Below are 14,657 nucleotides of genomic sequence, written 5' to 3' on the forward strand. Positions count from 1 at the left end.
ATCCACACTTGGGGAACCGAGATTACAGGTGCTGCCCTATTCGGTTTGGCATATGATCAACCAATTGTGCCGAAGAAAGGAAAAGGGGAAGCTGTCCCGAACGCTGAGGGGGCAGTGACTCGAAAGGGAAGAACTCAAAGGAAGAGGAAAGTTATGCAAAGCACCTCTAAAGGAGCTGCCTCTACACCTAAGAAGCTCAAATTTGTATGCGGAGGAACTAAGCCTCAAATTCAGCAAAGTCAGGGTGGATCTAGGTCAGCTGAGAAAAGACCTAGGCAAGCTGAGCCTGAGGCAGAAGAAAGAGAGGTTGATGAGCAACCATTAAGGAAGAAGAAGAAGATCAATTTTGAGTTAAGACCTATAGATGCACTTCCGACTGATGTCGTCGTTCCTCCTAACTCACATTATGCACAGAGTCAAGGCATTGACGCTGAGCAACAGTTAGATGACCAGGAAGAACAAGACCAATTGGGTGGTCAGTTTGTCGAGGAAGAAGAACTGGATGAACAGTTTAAGGAAGAAGAACTGGATGATGAGTCTGATGAAGAAGAAAGTGGTCAGGATGACACTGAGGAAATAGCAGACGATGAGCACCTTGAACCAATCAACACTGAGTTGGTTGACGAAGAAGAAACTGAGCACACAGCAAATGCTCCCGCTGATCAAAGGGAAGCATCACCTACTGACTCTATTGAGTCCATTCCTTGTGATCCTACTCCTCTAAAGCTAAAGAGACTGAGAAAGAAGAAAGCATATCGAGCACCCGTCATTGACCTCATGGGCGACTCATCGCTGAGGGATGAGATCTCTGACCTTACAGATATACACCTTAGGTTCTTCTCCAACCCTCCTGAGTCTCAACCAGAGCAACAAGAAAATCAAGCCTCTGTTTCTCAGCCGAAGGAACATGCCGACTTAACTGCTTTCCCCAGCCAAAATGATACCGAGCAAGTGCTCGAAGATTCCGCTCCTCAACACGTTGAGCAAGCTAAGGAATTACCTGCTCAGGTGAACACTGAACTTACTCAGCTTCCACAATCTAGTCAGCTTCAGCCTGACCCTGAACAAGTAACACACTCTGCCGATCCTCAACTTCCACAACTCCAAGTGCAGAATCCAATCCAGTCAGTTTCTACTGGAAATCCTAACTCAAGACCAGCAACTGATAATGCTGGCACTTCAAATGATGAGCAGAACCAAACACCGCCTTCATTCGGTTCTACTCCTCCTCCGGCATCTGGGCCAACACATGATGGATCCTTTAGCTATCTCAATGCCTCTGAGTCTGGTCAAAGAATTGTTGACTCAGCTCAAGCTCTTATCCAGGACATCCAACAAACAAGTACTAATGCCGTTGGGTCAGTTATTATTGAGCCAACTCAGCTTTCGTCTGTCACTCAGCTTCTATCTGAGATCAAAGGTCTGAAGGATTTTCTGAGTGTCATGACATCATTACAATCTCAACAGCCCAGGCAGGACTCTATCACAAAGCTGGCTGAACTCCAGTTGACCATGGTAAACCACATGAACTCACTGCAAGGGCAGATTCATCAATTGTCAGCTGCGAACTCAGCATATGCCACTTCTGCTGAAGTACATCATCTCTTCAGCCAGCTTCATACTGAGCAAGAGAAAACAAATCACCAACTTTCTTCCTCCTCCCAATGCTCCATTGAGCAAATTAGCGAGGCTATATGTCTGCTGAACTTAAGCAAGCAAGAGATGGACACTGACCAGCTCAAAACAAACGAGATCCTCAAGTACTCTCGAGTAACTTTCAACCACGTGCGCCATACCAACGCTCAGCGTGAGTATTTTGATTCATCTTTGCTAAAGATGTTTCATCAAGCTTTTGCAATGCTCACTGAAACCATACACTAGATTGGAAAGTCTCAAGCATATGTTCTGAGTATGCTGAGTGCTGCTGATGTTAGGATTCCTCGAGCTATTGTGGATGAGGGTGTTCCAATCTTTGACGGAATGAATGAAAGCACAAGAAAGCTAAAGGCATACTCTAGACGCCTCACTCAAGTTGCCATTGAAGAAACCTTCATTCCCAAACAAGATGCTAGCAAAACGGGGGAGAAAGAACAAGCCCCAAAAACTCAACGAACTGAAGAAGCTTCAGTAAGTCAGCAGACAGTCAAGGGTAAAGGCAAAGCTATAGAACAAGCTGTTCAAATTAATTACAAGAAGAAATAGCTTCACTTGTATTGACTAGAATAGCTAGCTTTTTGCCCCTTAATATCTGTATTCTTTTTGTGAACTTTGTTGTGCTGATTTTAAATTTAAAACAAATTATATGCATCTCTTTCATACTGTCTATTCTTATGTGATGCTTACTTAAGTGATTGTTATAATTTGTTAAAACGCATCTTCATTAAATCAACTGTGCTACACTATCTATATTGATTAATGATATGTCTGCTGTGTTGATCAAATATGTTGACCACTTCTTATATGTCCACTTAACTAAAACTCATTGAACAAAGCTTACTCAGCGCTCTCTGATATTTAAACCTTACGCGTAAAACTGAGTTAAATAGAATATGTTCCATGGGCTGACCTATTTCTGAAAACTGACCTTAGACTTACTCGATTAAATATTGAAATGTTTAGAGTAAAACTAAGTCAGTAGCTCAACCCTTACAGGGGAGTTATTTGATAAAATAAGGTCAACTATCATGGGGGAGCTCAACACTGAGTTCTTCAACTGAATATTTTTGCCAACAGGGGAGTTTGTTGAAACACCTTTCCACATGATTTTGATTTGACAAAATTATTTAAGTAATGATAAAAATATTCTAAACACATTAAATTTAAATGCTTTGATTTATTACACTAATGTGTTTGTTCAATGTTGGGTTTTAATTGTTTACAAGACATTAAGATTAAAAAGCCCAAAGGCCCTTAAAGTGGAAGTCAAGCCCAAGTCAACACATCAAGACCATTCGGCCTAAGAGTTCAAAACGAAGCCGTATCAAGCAAAACGACGACTCAGCGAAAGAAGGATCGAGAAGCCTTCGAAGCAAAAGCTTCAAGTGGAAGCTGCTGAGTTGGACGACAATGCAGTCTGAACAGCGGCAGACAACGTTCAACTTCTAGACAAAGTATTTCTACTTTAGGAAAAGTTCAGAAGGCGCATGAAGCTGTCTCGTGGACTTTTCCTTAAATGCCGAAACATTCTGCCGTGGACTGACGAAGACAGAAGATGCAAGAATCCTAATGGCCAACGACGCTGAGCACGCCCAGAGTGACAACGATAGGAAGCCGTTTCCCTCCAACGGTTATTTCGAAATTCGAAATAACCAGGTGCCTCAAGTGTCACTATATAAAGGCCATCCATTTGCTTCAATCGATGCAGATCTTCAATTAGTCGAAACGCTGACCAAATTCATACTTGAAGTTTCTGTGAGAAAAGCAAAGCAAATACCTTACACCAATTCTTAATCTTTGTGTAAAAGTCTAGAGTGATTTCAATCATCTAAAGTGTCTTAGCAATCGTTGTTTAGGACAAACACTTTATCATTTCTAGAAGAATAGAAAGGAGAGGCTGAGTACTCGGTTATAGTACTCAGCGGTAGATATAGGAGTGAGTAGAGGTATAGAGGAAGGTACTCTTGTTATACTCAGCTTCTATTTGTAAAAGGTTTCGTGCTCTACCTTTAAAGAGCTCAGTAGAGAATTCAAAAAGCTCGGAACGAGTTTCGGGGACTGGACGTAGGCGGAGAGGTCGAACTAGGATAAATCTGCTGAGTAATATCTTTCTAACCCTTAAACTCCTTTAATATATATTGCTTGCTATAAAACTAACTAAGTAAAGAACTCGCGCTGAGTTAAGTTTACTAAGAAGCTGAGTTCAGGAATAGACTCTAAGTGCTATTTCCTGACTCAAGTAAAGAAGCAGACTTAGTCACAAGTTGACTAAGCTTGTGTCTTGAAACTACTTAGTGACGCTATGTAAACCTTTTCATAAAAAAAGAAGTCAGGCTTAACGGACAAAATTTTAAATAGTTCCTATCCCCCCCTTGGAACTAACTTGTCACGTTATAAGGGACCAACAGAAGCGTGACTGGTAATACGAATATTGTGGTGATCTGTACTTCTGCTGTAAATCATATCAGAAGTTATACACGCTAGTAATAATCTAATAACCCTAGGTGATATATATTTATTGAAAATATGTGCAAATAAGTCTTCCTTTCCTTAGATGGATGGGTCAAGAAAGCTTAATTAGAAGTAGTGTTTTGTCAAATTGGTATGTTGTTGCCGTATTGTGGGTATAGTCAAGTCACGTCCCTCACAAGTCTATGCTGACCCAAACCCAAAAAACAGCATCTTAGAGAGGTATTCTTAAAAACAAAGACAACATAGAATAGATAGTACCAAACCAATTCAAATCTCCCCTCACAACTTGTGTGTGACTATTACACAACTTTTTTAATTCTTCCTTTGTTATCAGTGGCGGAACTAGGACCCCGGATGACCCGGGGCTCAAACATATCCATAAAATAAATTTCAAAACGTAAAAAAAAAATCGAAATTAACTGTGCAGTTGACGGTATATTTTCAAAGTCCAGCCCGTTAGGGCTCGGCAAAAAAATTTTAGCCTCCAACGCATTAAAACTCTAAAAATGTTATCATTTTTTTTTAGAAACTAGCATTGAACTAATAGAAAATTAAACATGTTTACTTTTTTTTAATGGTAAAGACATAATAAAAATGAATATTAAATATGTTTATTTTTTATTATTATTGGTAAAGAGATATTAAAAATGAATTCAAAAGTGTTATGAAAATAAAAATAAAAATAAAGAGTCAATTTAAATTAATTAATAATGGTAACATGTTTTTATAGGGCGGCCCGGTCGCATTACGCGTCCCCGCTGAGCGAGGGTCCGGGGAGGGGTCCCACCACAAGGGTGTATTGGGGGCAAGCCTTCCCTTGCCAATTTAATTGGCAAGAGGCCGCTCCTAAGACTCGAACCCGTGACCTCTGGTAACATGTTTTTATAATTATAAAAAAATAAAATTAAAATAAATAAAAACTTATTGGTAAAGACATATTAAAAATGAATTCAAAAGTGTTATGAAAATAAAAATAAAAATAAAGAGTCAATTTAAATTAATTAATAATGGTAACATGTTTTTATAATTATAAAAAAATAAAATTAAAATAAATAAAAACTTTTAAAAAAAATGAGGTTAAAGGGAATTGAACACATGACCTCTCAAATAAAAGCAAGCATGCTTAACCATCTCATCTACCTTTATATATTGAAATAATACTACATAGAGTCAATATATTTCTCTCCAAAATATTACGAGACACCATTACTATTTTTTTTTTCTCAATTCTCGGGCGGCCAGCCGGGGCTCGAGCCCCGGCCAACCCCCCTGGTTCCGCCCCTGTTTGTTATATAGATAAAGGATTTTTTTTTTTAAATCCCAGAGAATAATGCCTATTCTCAGGATATTTTTTAGAATAGACTCTGGTTTAATTATTTTGTTTTAATCAGAATAAAACCGTATACCAGTTTTCCAATTTAGTGGGTGTTTGGTTGCTCCTTTTTGACTTCCAGATTGCATTTTTACTTTAAAAAAAAAAGTTGTAAGTGTTTGGTTAAAAACTTCATGTTTGCATTTTGTAGTTGAAAAGTAGCTTTTTATAAAAGCAGAAAATCCATACTTTTTGGAAAGACAACATTTTCAAACAGCAAACAGCAACAACAAACAACAGATAAAATAAACGAGCCTTTAGTTTGTCAAAGTACACGGACAACAAGTACTTTGGGAAAAAAGGAATTTACAAAGAACCCATACATTGACCTTTCGTTTTTGTTATAGTTTATCCGATTTTTCGATTTGAGTTTTTGTCAAACATCCTTTTAAGTATATTAGTTCCTAATTAAAGTTTTGTGTTTATGTTAGTACTCGATTTTATCTTGTTTTGTTGATTATTGTCTATAAAGGCTAAAATAATGTGAGTTATCTATGTTTCCTAGGCAATTGCTCAATTAAGCCTAAGCATAACTATTTTTTTTATAGCATATATGATATATCTATTACCTCGCATATCATCTTTTCTTTATAAAAATTATTAGAAGTACAAATTATTGCGCAGTCCAAATCCTCCATGTCCACACATTTTTTTACATATATAAAGCGGGTCAAGGTTTTATGAAGAGTCAGTATCTATTTCGTATGTAAAAAAATATGCAGATGGTCTTTCATTTGACATGGAAGATCTAGATTTCTAATAATTTCTTCTTTAAGCAACCATTAAAAATCATTCTTCTCACACTCTTACTTTCTGTCCCTAGGAAAAATCCAATTTTCGAACTAATACAAAGTGATAATAATTTAACTTGATAAAGTTGTTATTAGGCTTGAACTTAAGGTCTCAAAGGTGGAGAGCCGGCCGAATGTGCCCCAAGTAAAGCAAAAGGTCATCGACAATATAGTTCCAAGAGGACCCGATAAGAGGTGACCACATCAATCCTATTCAAAATATCAAGATGCCTTCACGCTTAAAAGCTTGTATCGGAGAAAAAACACGTCTCAATAACAGTCAACCACATATAAAGTCGATAACAGAAAACAGTTATAAAAAGGAGCTATATTGCTTATATAAAAGGTAACCGCAAGAATGATAAAGATTTGCCTATACTTTTTACTTTACTTTCTACATCTGAATATTGTACTAACTTGAACGTTGGAGTGCTTACGTCAGTGAGTCGACAACTATTTTGTTTTGCAGATTGCTCAGCATTGAGGGAAAAATGTGAGGATATTGTACTCAGAGTCTATTCTTAAAGTTTTGGTACAAATCGGAACCCATTCTTAAATTTATGTTATATATCAATTGGTCTAGTGAGTTTGGACTGAGATTTAGAAATGGATACATCGTTCCAGTGACGAACATGAAGGAGGGAGATTCAACTAGAGGAAAAAGAAAGTTGTCAATAGAAGGGGCAGTCGAGGACATCACGAGCCATGCAAACTCTTATGACTCACCTAAAGATGGAATTAGAGAATCCACAGAGCAGTTTCTGAGGGGATTGCAAGGAGACACAAGACCTTAAAGATGCCAACACCTTACTATCAGCCATGGAAGAAATGTGGTCGAAATCGGGAGAGGTGACAAAGCTTGCATCGGGATTTGTCACTACAAATGTAAATAATAAAAATACAGCGAGTTTGGACGTATTCAGAATCAATCTCCCATCACGAATCATATTTGCTGAAACATGGGAATGTAGAGAAAAGAGATCTAGAGCAAGAATCGAAGGCGGGCAAAGAGGAGTGTTGATAAATCAAAATATCAATTTGGAGGGGGGGGGGGGAATAGTCAATACTCTTTCAAAAATAATAGAGGTGACAAAACAAAACAAAAAAAGCAAAGAAAGGAGCAAAAATAGATGAATAAGAAAGAACAATCATCAAGCCAGGGCTAGTTGCCCTGTGACGGGGGGAGAATGGATAAAAAATGCAGGCAATGAATCAGTCCCAAATGATTCCGTATATAAATCCGTACATGTACTACCCTTATGGAGGATATTTGAAGGCATCATCCCCAAGTAATCCTCCTTCTAGTTATAATCCATTTTTTCCTTTTCCTATGCATGATGAACAACAATACGTGGGAGGATTTTGATTTGGAATAGATTTAGGCCCAATATGAGGGTAGAACTAGAATCGAGGTCGGATTTCCAAAAAATTAGAGATCGGTGCTAGAGCAGAAAATGTTCTTGGGCAATCAGGAGATCAGCAGACTGAATCGAAAGATGGAAGGGGGCAAGCATCCAATGGTGGAACCCAGACATAAGGAAAAGATTAGAAGGAAAGAAATTAGGGAGTTTTCCAGTGGGTATGAGGCAGAGATGAGCTCAGAGGCCGAAAGAATGCAAAAATCTAATACTAGACATAAAGTGATGAATGGACGATACGGAGAAGTGTGAGTTGAGTATGTCAGAGGAAAGGGAGTAAGAGACACATTATAGACTCAGATTTGAGTTAAGAGTATGCCAGGAAAATAAGAAAAACAACAAAGACCATGGAACCCATACAATCAATCTCGAAGGCCCAGTTGGATAACGTTGCCTGCAACCCTAGGAAGATAAGTTTGGGAGGTAGCACCTTTGGGAGGACACAATTTCTAGAACTATTTCTATCTAAAAATTCACTTTCTCTCATAACCAAACAATATGTAGATGACCTTAAAATAAAAATTTTGAAGAATTAAAATTGATTATCAATTTTTATTTTTCTAATTTTGAGACTGTTATGTGTTATTTTGAGGCGTTGCTTGAAGTTTAATGACCATATGTAAAATTAAGTGATTTTTATATTAAGTTTTGAAGATTAGTGGAGACACTATGAAAAGCATGAATAAAGTTCACTGGCCAAGGATGTAATTTACCCTTCAATATTCATCAAATTCCAACTTGGCCTAAAAACCCTAAACCCTTGAACCTTTTTTCCGCAAAACATTTTTCTGGCTGATTTCTAGATCTGCGTCTTTCTCCTGTCATAATCATGGCCTCTTCTTGCACCAGATTCATGTCCAGATCATCCTTCTCTTCCATTAAATCTGCTTTCAAATCTAACACTGTAAAATCTGCAATTGGCAAATCTCCCACTTCTTCCCCTTCCCCTTCCCCTTCCCCTTCCGCTCCTCGCTTCTCTTCCCCTTCCAGTCCATCTCTTTCCTCTCCTCGTCGCTTCTCATCCAGGTATATACATCTACTTGCATATTTGTTTACGAATTGGTGCAAGTGTACTTCAATTTTCTACATATGAATTCAATTTTCTCCTTTAGGACTCCGTCTGAGCTGGGATGCGCGCAATCGTTGCTTCCGCTGCATAGCGCAGTGGCGGTGGCCAGGATGACTTCTTGCTTGACGACAACATCGAGTTGCCGAGCGCTCTCACAGGGTACACTTTGCTGCACCTCCCCCGGCCTCTAATAGCTTTTAATACTCTGTTTTTGAGTGTGAGTAGCTTTTTTGCTTCTCCTAAATTGACCATACAAGTTTCCCGTTCCTGAATTTTGGTTCCAGTTGTTCAATTTTTAGTTACACTGTCTGAATTTGTTCCTTTACCTGTTTGAAAATGCTTATTTGTTGCCTGATTCTGTTAAAGATTGAATCTCATTCCTCTTTGTTTTTCGGTCATGTGAGTATTTTGTTTCATTGGATGTCAAATTCAGAAAGTGGGATCTTTAATGCAATAATGGGAGTACAGAAAGAGAATATGGTCATAATAGGAATTTTGAAGTAGGAGAATTTAGACTGAAATTCGAAAGCCTTGATAGGATTTTTGCTTGTTTTTATAGCTTTTGAAGTAATGGAAGGCTACATTTACTATTCAACATTTTAGTCAGGGTCTTAGTCTTAGACATTGGGAGTCAACTTGACAAATGAAGTTCCTTTGTTGAGATTGTTTTATATTTGATGGATCTTATATGGTTCATTCATTTTGGGGTTAAAAATTCACTGGGGTGCTTAGGTGGGGAGGAGAGTTTTAATCAGGTTTAACACCATCTGACTGGAATATTTGGTTCCTGCAGGCACATAAATTAAACTGGGGACCTGTCAATTATGCCCACTGCACCTTTATCAAGTATGAAACTGTTAAATGCTTTGTTAGTAATTCCAAAAAAATGTTTGGTTATATCAGAATGGGGATTTCTCTTATATGGTGCCATTGATATGATTACAAGACTGCTGAACTATAATTTGTTTTAGAATTTGAGGTGGCCCTTATCAACTCGTGAGGAATTCTTTCAGTTTAATGGAAATACATTTATTGTGCTGATGTGATGTTGCATTTTGATCCCTAAATTCTTGTTTTATGTCTTAGATTCATTGGTTTTCTGACACTGATATGTCTGAAATGTGTTTGAGCCATTTCACTGTCAACAATTAAACAACAGAATATATCCAGAAAAATTACTTAATGCTCGGTAACAAGGATAGAAGAAATCTAATTTAATTGAATTTCACTGATTGATTTCAGAAAGTTATGGTGATTTTTTGGTCTTGCTTTTTTTTATATGGTTGTGAGCTTCTCAAAATTTGACAAGTTGTGCTGCATAGTGGAAAAAGTTCATCTCACCTGTGCTTTGAGATATGAATAAAAATTGAAAGTTCAGAGTAGAACAATAGATTTGGGCAGTAACCATGTGGCCCTTTTTCCTTAAATCACAAACATTTTGGCTTGAACTTTACATCAACCAATATATTTATTAGTAATTGAGAATAGATGGTAACTTGACTGCTCCTTTTCCCAGATGGAATTGATGGTACGTGAAACATTTGTGCTGTTTTTGGAGGTGGATCCTGTCCTCAACCGTACTATGTATGACTGACTTGCAACGATGTGAAAAATTACTTTGGATGATATTGTTGCTAAGCTTTTCCACTGTAAATGTTATTCCTAGATGAAAATCATAGATTGTTAAAAGTAAAAACTTAGAGAAGAAAGGAAATCAGCTGTTAACTTATACTGGAATGCTGATATGATACCTCATATACACTTGTAGAGTACATTTCCAATTTGTCTCTGTTCTCTGATCCCATGATTTACACTTTTGATTTCTTCAGAGCTTGGTCTGTCAGTTCCAAGGTGATATGTCAGAAGAAAATCACTGTGACATTATATGAAGGGAGAAGAAGGCCTAGTAGCTTCTCTTTTTGTGAATTTTTTTTGTCAATTTATAAATGTTGCTGAACTTCACAGCTGATTTTGATTCTTCTTTAATAGCTAGGACATTTCTTATGAGATGTAACAACTTACTGATATTAATTTACTCTCTCAATAATATTCACAATGGGGTAAAACATTAAGCAAATGTCAAATACTAGAGAAGGGCTCGCTGGGGATTGGAATTTATTAAATTTTATTTTCAAATTCAGCATTAGACCGTTTGATTTCAATTTGTGCATTTAGAGGATTCAGGTTTTGCTATTGAAGCAAGATGGAATATCATTGGGATAAATAGCTAAAGTACAAAAATTTGGTGATTGTATTAAGCATTAATTTGCCAAATTGGTTTTTCAATTCCTATTGTGATGCAATTAGTCTTTTTAGTTGGCACATTTGATTGTCTTTCTAGTTGGCTCATTTGATTGCTTACGTAAAGGTTAGTTGATACATTTGATTGTTTATGTAAAGGCATATTAGAAAAATACGTGTGTATGCAATAATTCGCTAACTTATGTCAAAGTTCAAGTCTAAATGTCATAATCGAATTTTACTAATCACATTGGTCAATTGATAAATATTCTCGTGTGCATTCAAATGAGTATCTTATCTGTTTTTTTGCTTAATTTTTTACCATGTTGAATCAGATTTTTTTTGTCCAAAAACAAATCAGTGATTTTCTTTGAACCTCAAAATTAATTTTTTTTTTTTTTTTTACTTCTAAAATATACTTTAAGGTATCAGCTTTAGTGTCCTTTTCGTTTGTTTATTTTTTCACTTCAAATACTACAGTAATAACTTCAAATGCTACGGTAATAACATCTGTTCAGGATTGAAAAATATCTGTTTATAACTATTTAATACAACCCAAGTTCACCTTTCTGGGGCAACTCAACTCTATTTACAAACATCATGGCTAATAAATTAAACACTAGGGGCTCGCTTGTGTGATCAGGCAGGCTACTCAATGAATGACCATTGAGATTGGATTCCACCACATCTGAATAATTTTATCCGAGAGCAACTTCAACTGTGTAAACACAGGTAGAGAAGAGCTAATTGTCTTTTCCAACCAAGGGTGGAGGAAGGGGTAATGGGGTAGTTTCGAGCCTCTAGTCCGCCAGCGACACTTGTGTCCGGTCATGGAGAGAGGCCGTTTTAACACCTCTAGTCATGACTTCTTTAGTTTGTCCTCTCCTTCAGTACCTCCAGAGATCTTTTCTTGGCTCTACTCCTGTTGCCAACAGAAGCTGCAAGGCCAAACCCAAAAGAATGTTGTGTAAAATCATTTAGGAATCCTTTTTCCTACATGTCAAATGCTAAAACTCAGTTTACAGTGGATATAGTTCAGTGTCTTCCTTTCCATTTCTGATGTAAAATTCGATTCATTCATGCTCCTATTGGCATCCCACTCCTTGTTTAGGTTTTCCACCTCGGACAGGATCGGTACACTATGGAGCAGTCCTTTGCACCTCAATCCAACTACAACCAACTTCTTTTCTCATCCCTCTATCATGCATAATCTTTCTCACTTTGCTCACCTCCCTCCATCTTCCGTAAGACGCCAGTATGTTAGACATCATCACATAAACATAATCATCATCCCCCTCTAACTGAATGACCTTTGCTGCTGCAATCTTAGCTACCTTCAAATTCCTACAAGTTCCACAAGCACCAAGCAATGCCCTCCAAACAACTCCACATGACCCAAATGCTAGTTCATATATCATCTTTGTTGCCTCCAATGCCTGCCCTTTCTGCCCCATAAGTCGAACCATCGAACAGCAGTGCTCAATTGTTGGTTCAACCCCATAATCATTAACCATTGATTCAAAGTACTCAATTACCTTCTCCAATGGCACCTCTGATCCGGAACATGCAACGATTACATTAAGAAATGTTACCCAATCAGGCTTCAAATCTTCGACCATTTTCAGCTTCTCAAAATGCTCGATCACGTTGTTTAAATCACCATTGTGAGCATAGCCTGAGATCATCGCGTTCCATGTTACCAAATTCTTCCTAGGCAATGACTGAAAAATCGATTCAGCGTTCTTCACTTGTCCACATTTGAAATACATGTCAATCAGAGCACTCCCTACGACTACAGAAGTGTCGAACCCGCCTTTTATTGCACAGCAGTGGATCAACATTCCCCATTTTAAAGCAGCAATACCAGCAACACCACTTAAAAGTACTGAATAAGTATACTCGTTTGATTCAACATTGCTTGAATGCATTTTAACAAAATACTCCAAGGCCTTCTCTACTTGATTTCTATTCACATATGCTGTGATGATTGAGTTCCAGGAAGATGAATTCGGGTTGGGCATACGCGACAAAACCATAACAGCATCCTCTACATTGCCAAACTGAGCAATGCCATTGATCATTTGGTTATATGAGATGGTATCAGGCTCCGGCAACTGAGAGAAAAAACAGTAAGCCGATTCAAGTCTTCCATTTCTAGCACTTGCTGCTATTACTGAATTCCATGAAATTATGTCCTTATTGATCATTTCATCAAAAACACATATTGCCTCCTCAACAGAATCACATTTCCCATACATATCAATCAAACAATTCCCAACAATAACGCTATAATCCAGGCCATATTTCACAATCTTGCAGTGAATTGACTTGCCAAACCCTAACATGCTGGTCTGGCCACAAGCAGACAAAGCGGCTGTGAATGAGTATGAATCCGAACAAGTATCAGACCTATCTAATTGAAGAAACAGCTCCAACGATTTCCTGAACTTCCCTGAACGCAAGTAGGCAGAGATCAAGGTATTCCATGAAATTACATTTGGTTGAGGAATTTCAACAAACAGTTTGTGTGCATCATTTATTGATCCTTCAATTGTATAGAATCTAATCAAAGCAGCGGAAACGAAGGCATTGGAGACAAACCCAGATTTAAGAATGAAATTGTGGAGCTGTAGGCAATAAGAATGGAATCCTAGATCCGTAGAAGCTCGAAGTATGTGAACCAGAGAGTAGCCATCAGGTTTTGTGGGAGAGTTGAGCGATTGAGAGGCCTTGTACAGTGCCAACTCTCGATTGGGGCCGTCATGGACAAGCATAGAAACGATGGTGGACCAAGATTCAATATTTTGAGAGCATTGATCGACATGGTTGTTTAGTGAAGAAAGGTCGCTGCTTATGTTTTGTGATAGAAATTTATACGCATGATGATTCTGGTTTTGCAGTTTCTTCAAGAGAGGTCTTTGCATAGCTTTATTTTCAAGTACGAATCTATCATTGCACTGCATATGCCTGATCAAGCATGAAATTAGAGATATGATGAGAATCGACACAACAATGATAAAAAAAAAAAAACTATGAGACGTGAGCTAATTATTGAATTGAATGCCTCCGGGATTGTCTCATTATCTCTGATACCAAATGTCACAGGCCAGTCGAAGAGGTCCTTGGCGTGTTTACTTGTTTTTTCCGAAGTAAGCTAGCAAAGAGGATTAGATCACCTTATCGGCAATAACCACACCTAGGGGTTAGACATAAGTTTGCACACCTAGGAGTTAGACATAAGTTATATATATGGGATATAGAAGCATACATAGGGGAGTAGATGAGAGTGTGCAAGGAGCGACACATGGTCTCAAAATTATAAAGGCCTTAAAATTTAAGATGTGCTTAGTCAAATATAGATATTAGCTTAAATAAAAAAAATAATAACATAATGTAATAAGATTTATTTACACTTTTTCATTACATTGAGTGCGTATGTGATTTAGATATTCAACTATTCAAAATTTATAACCTTAATACAAAATTCTATTAATTATTAAGGGTTTACGAAAAATTTAGCATAGGGGCCCCATAAAGTTTAAGACGACATGTAGACAACCATTACACTCATACACAAGCATGAGCAACATATAAGACACACAAGAATGAACAATACACGATGATCTTATTCATATATA

General features: G+C 37.5%; 2 protein-coding genes across 7 annotated transcripts; one reads left to right on the plus strand and one right to left on the minus strand.

Moving 5' to 3' along the window:
* The first annotated feature begins 8,440 nt into the window (after window positions 1–8,440).
* LOC136210510 (protein NONRESPONDING TO OXYLIPINS 2, mitochondrial-like) lies at window positions 8,441–10,921 on the plus strand. Of its 6 annotated transcripts, none has more exons than XM_066001790.1 (4): window positions 8,441–8,735; window positions 8,822–8,937; window positions 10,295–10,362; window positions 10,608–10,921. In XM_066001790.1, the coding sequence occupies exons 1-3, from the start codon at window positions 8,539–8,541 to the stop codon at window positions 10,312–10,314; spliced, it is 333 nt and encodes a 110-aa protein (XP_065857862.1). In that variant the 5' UTR covers window positions 8,441–8,538; the 3' UTR covers window positions 10,315–10,362; window positions 10,608–10,921. The 6 variants fall into 6 exon arrangements, 5 of the variants coding, with proteins under 5 accessions (XP_065857862.1, XP_065857861.1, XP_065857863.1 ...); XR_010678097.1 differs by lacking the exon at window positions 10,295–10,362 and adding an exon at window positions 9,572–9,624 and having other exon boundaries at window positions 8,442–8,735; window positions 8,822–8,995; XM_066001791.1 differs by lacking the exon at window positions 10,295–10,362 and adding an exon at window positions 9,572–9,624 and having other exon boundaries at window positions 8,442–8,735.
* A 597-nt stretch (window positions 10,922–11,518) lies between these two features.
* Window positions 11,519–14,206, minus strand: LOC136210511 (putative pentatricopeptide repeat-containing protein At5g47460). The gene has a single exon (XM_066001793.1). The coding sequence runs from the start codon at window positions 13,980–13,982 to the stop codon at window positions 12,159–12,161; it is 1,824 nt and encodes a 607-aa protein (XP_065857865.1). The 5' UTR covers window positions 13,983–14,206; the 3' UTR covers window positions 11,519–12,158.
* Between the last annotated feature and the right edge of the window lie 451 nt (window positions 14,207–14,657).

This window comes from Euphorbia lathyris, chromosome 1 (genome assembly GCF_963576675.1).
Source record: "Euphorbia lathyris chromosome 1, ddEupLath1.1, whole genome shotgun sequence".
Taxonomy (NCBI): Eukaryota; Viridiplantae; Streptophyta; class Magnoliopsida; order Malpighiales; family Euphorbiaceae; genus Euphorbia; species Euphorbia lathyris.

Excerpts from the sequence above, each read along its gene's own strand:
- LOC136210510 (XM_066001788.1), top strand. The coding sequence starts at position 8,539 with ATGGCCTCTTCTTGCACCAGATTCATGTCCAGATCATCCTTCTCTTCC. Across the intron at positions 8,736-8,821 it reads CCTCGTCGCTTCTCATCCAG|GACTCCGTCTGAGCTGGGAT; the intron begins GTATATACATCT and ends TTTCTCCTTTAG. Across the intron at positions 8,938-10,607 it reads TTGCCGAGCGCTCTCACAGG|AGCTTGGTCTGTCAGTTCCA; the intron begins GTACACTTTGCT and ends TGATTTCTTCAG.
- LOC136210511 (XM_066001793.1), bottom strand. The coding sequence starts at position 13,982 with ATGCAGTGCAATGATAGATTCGTACTTGAAAATAAAGCTATGCAAAGA.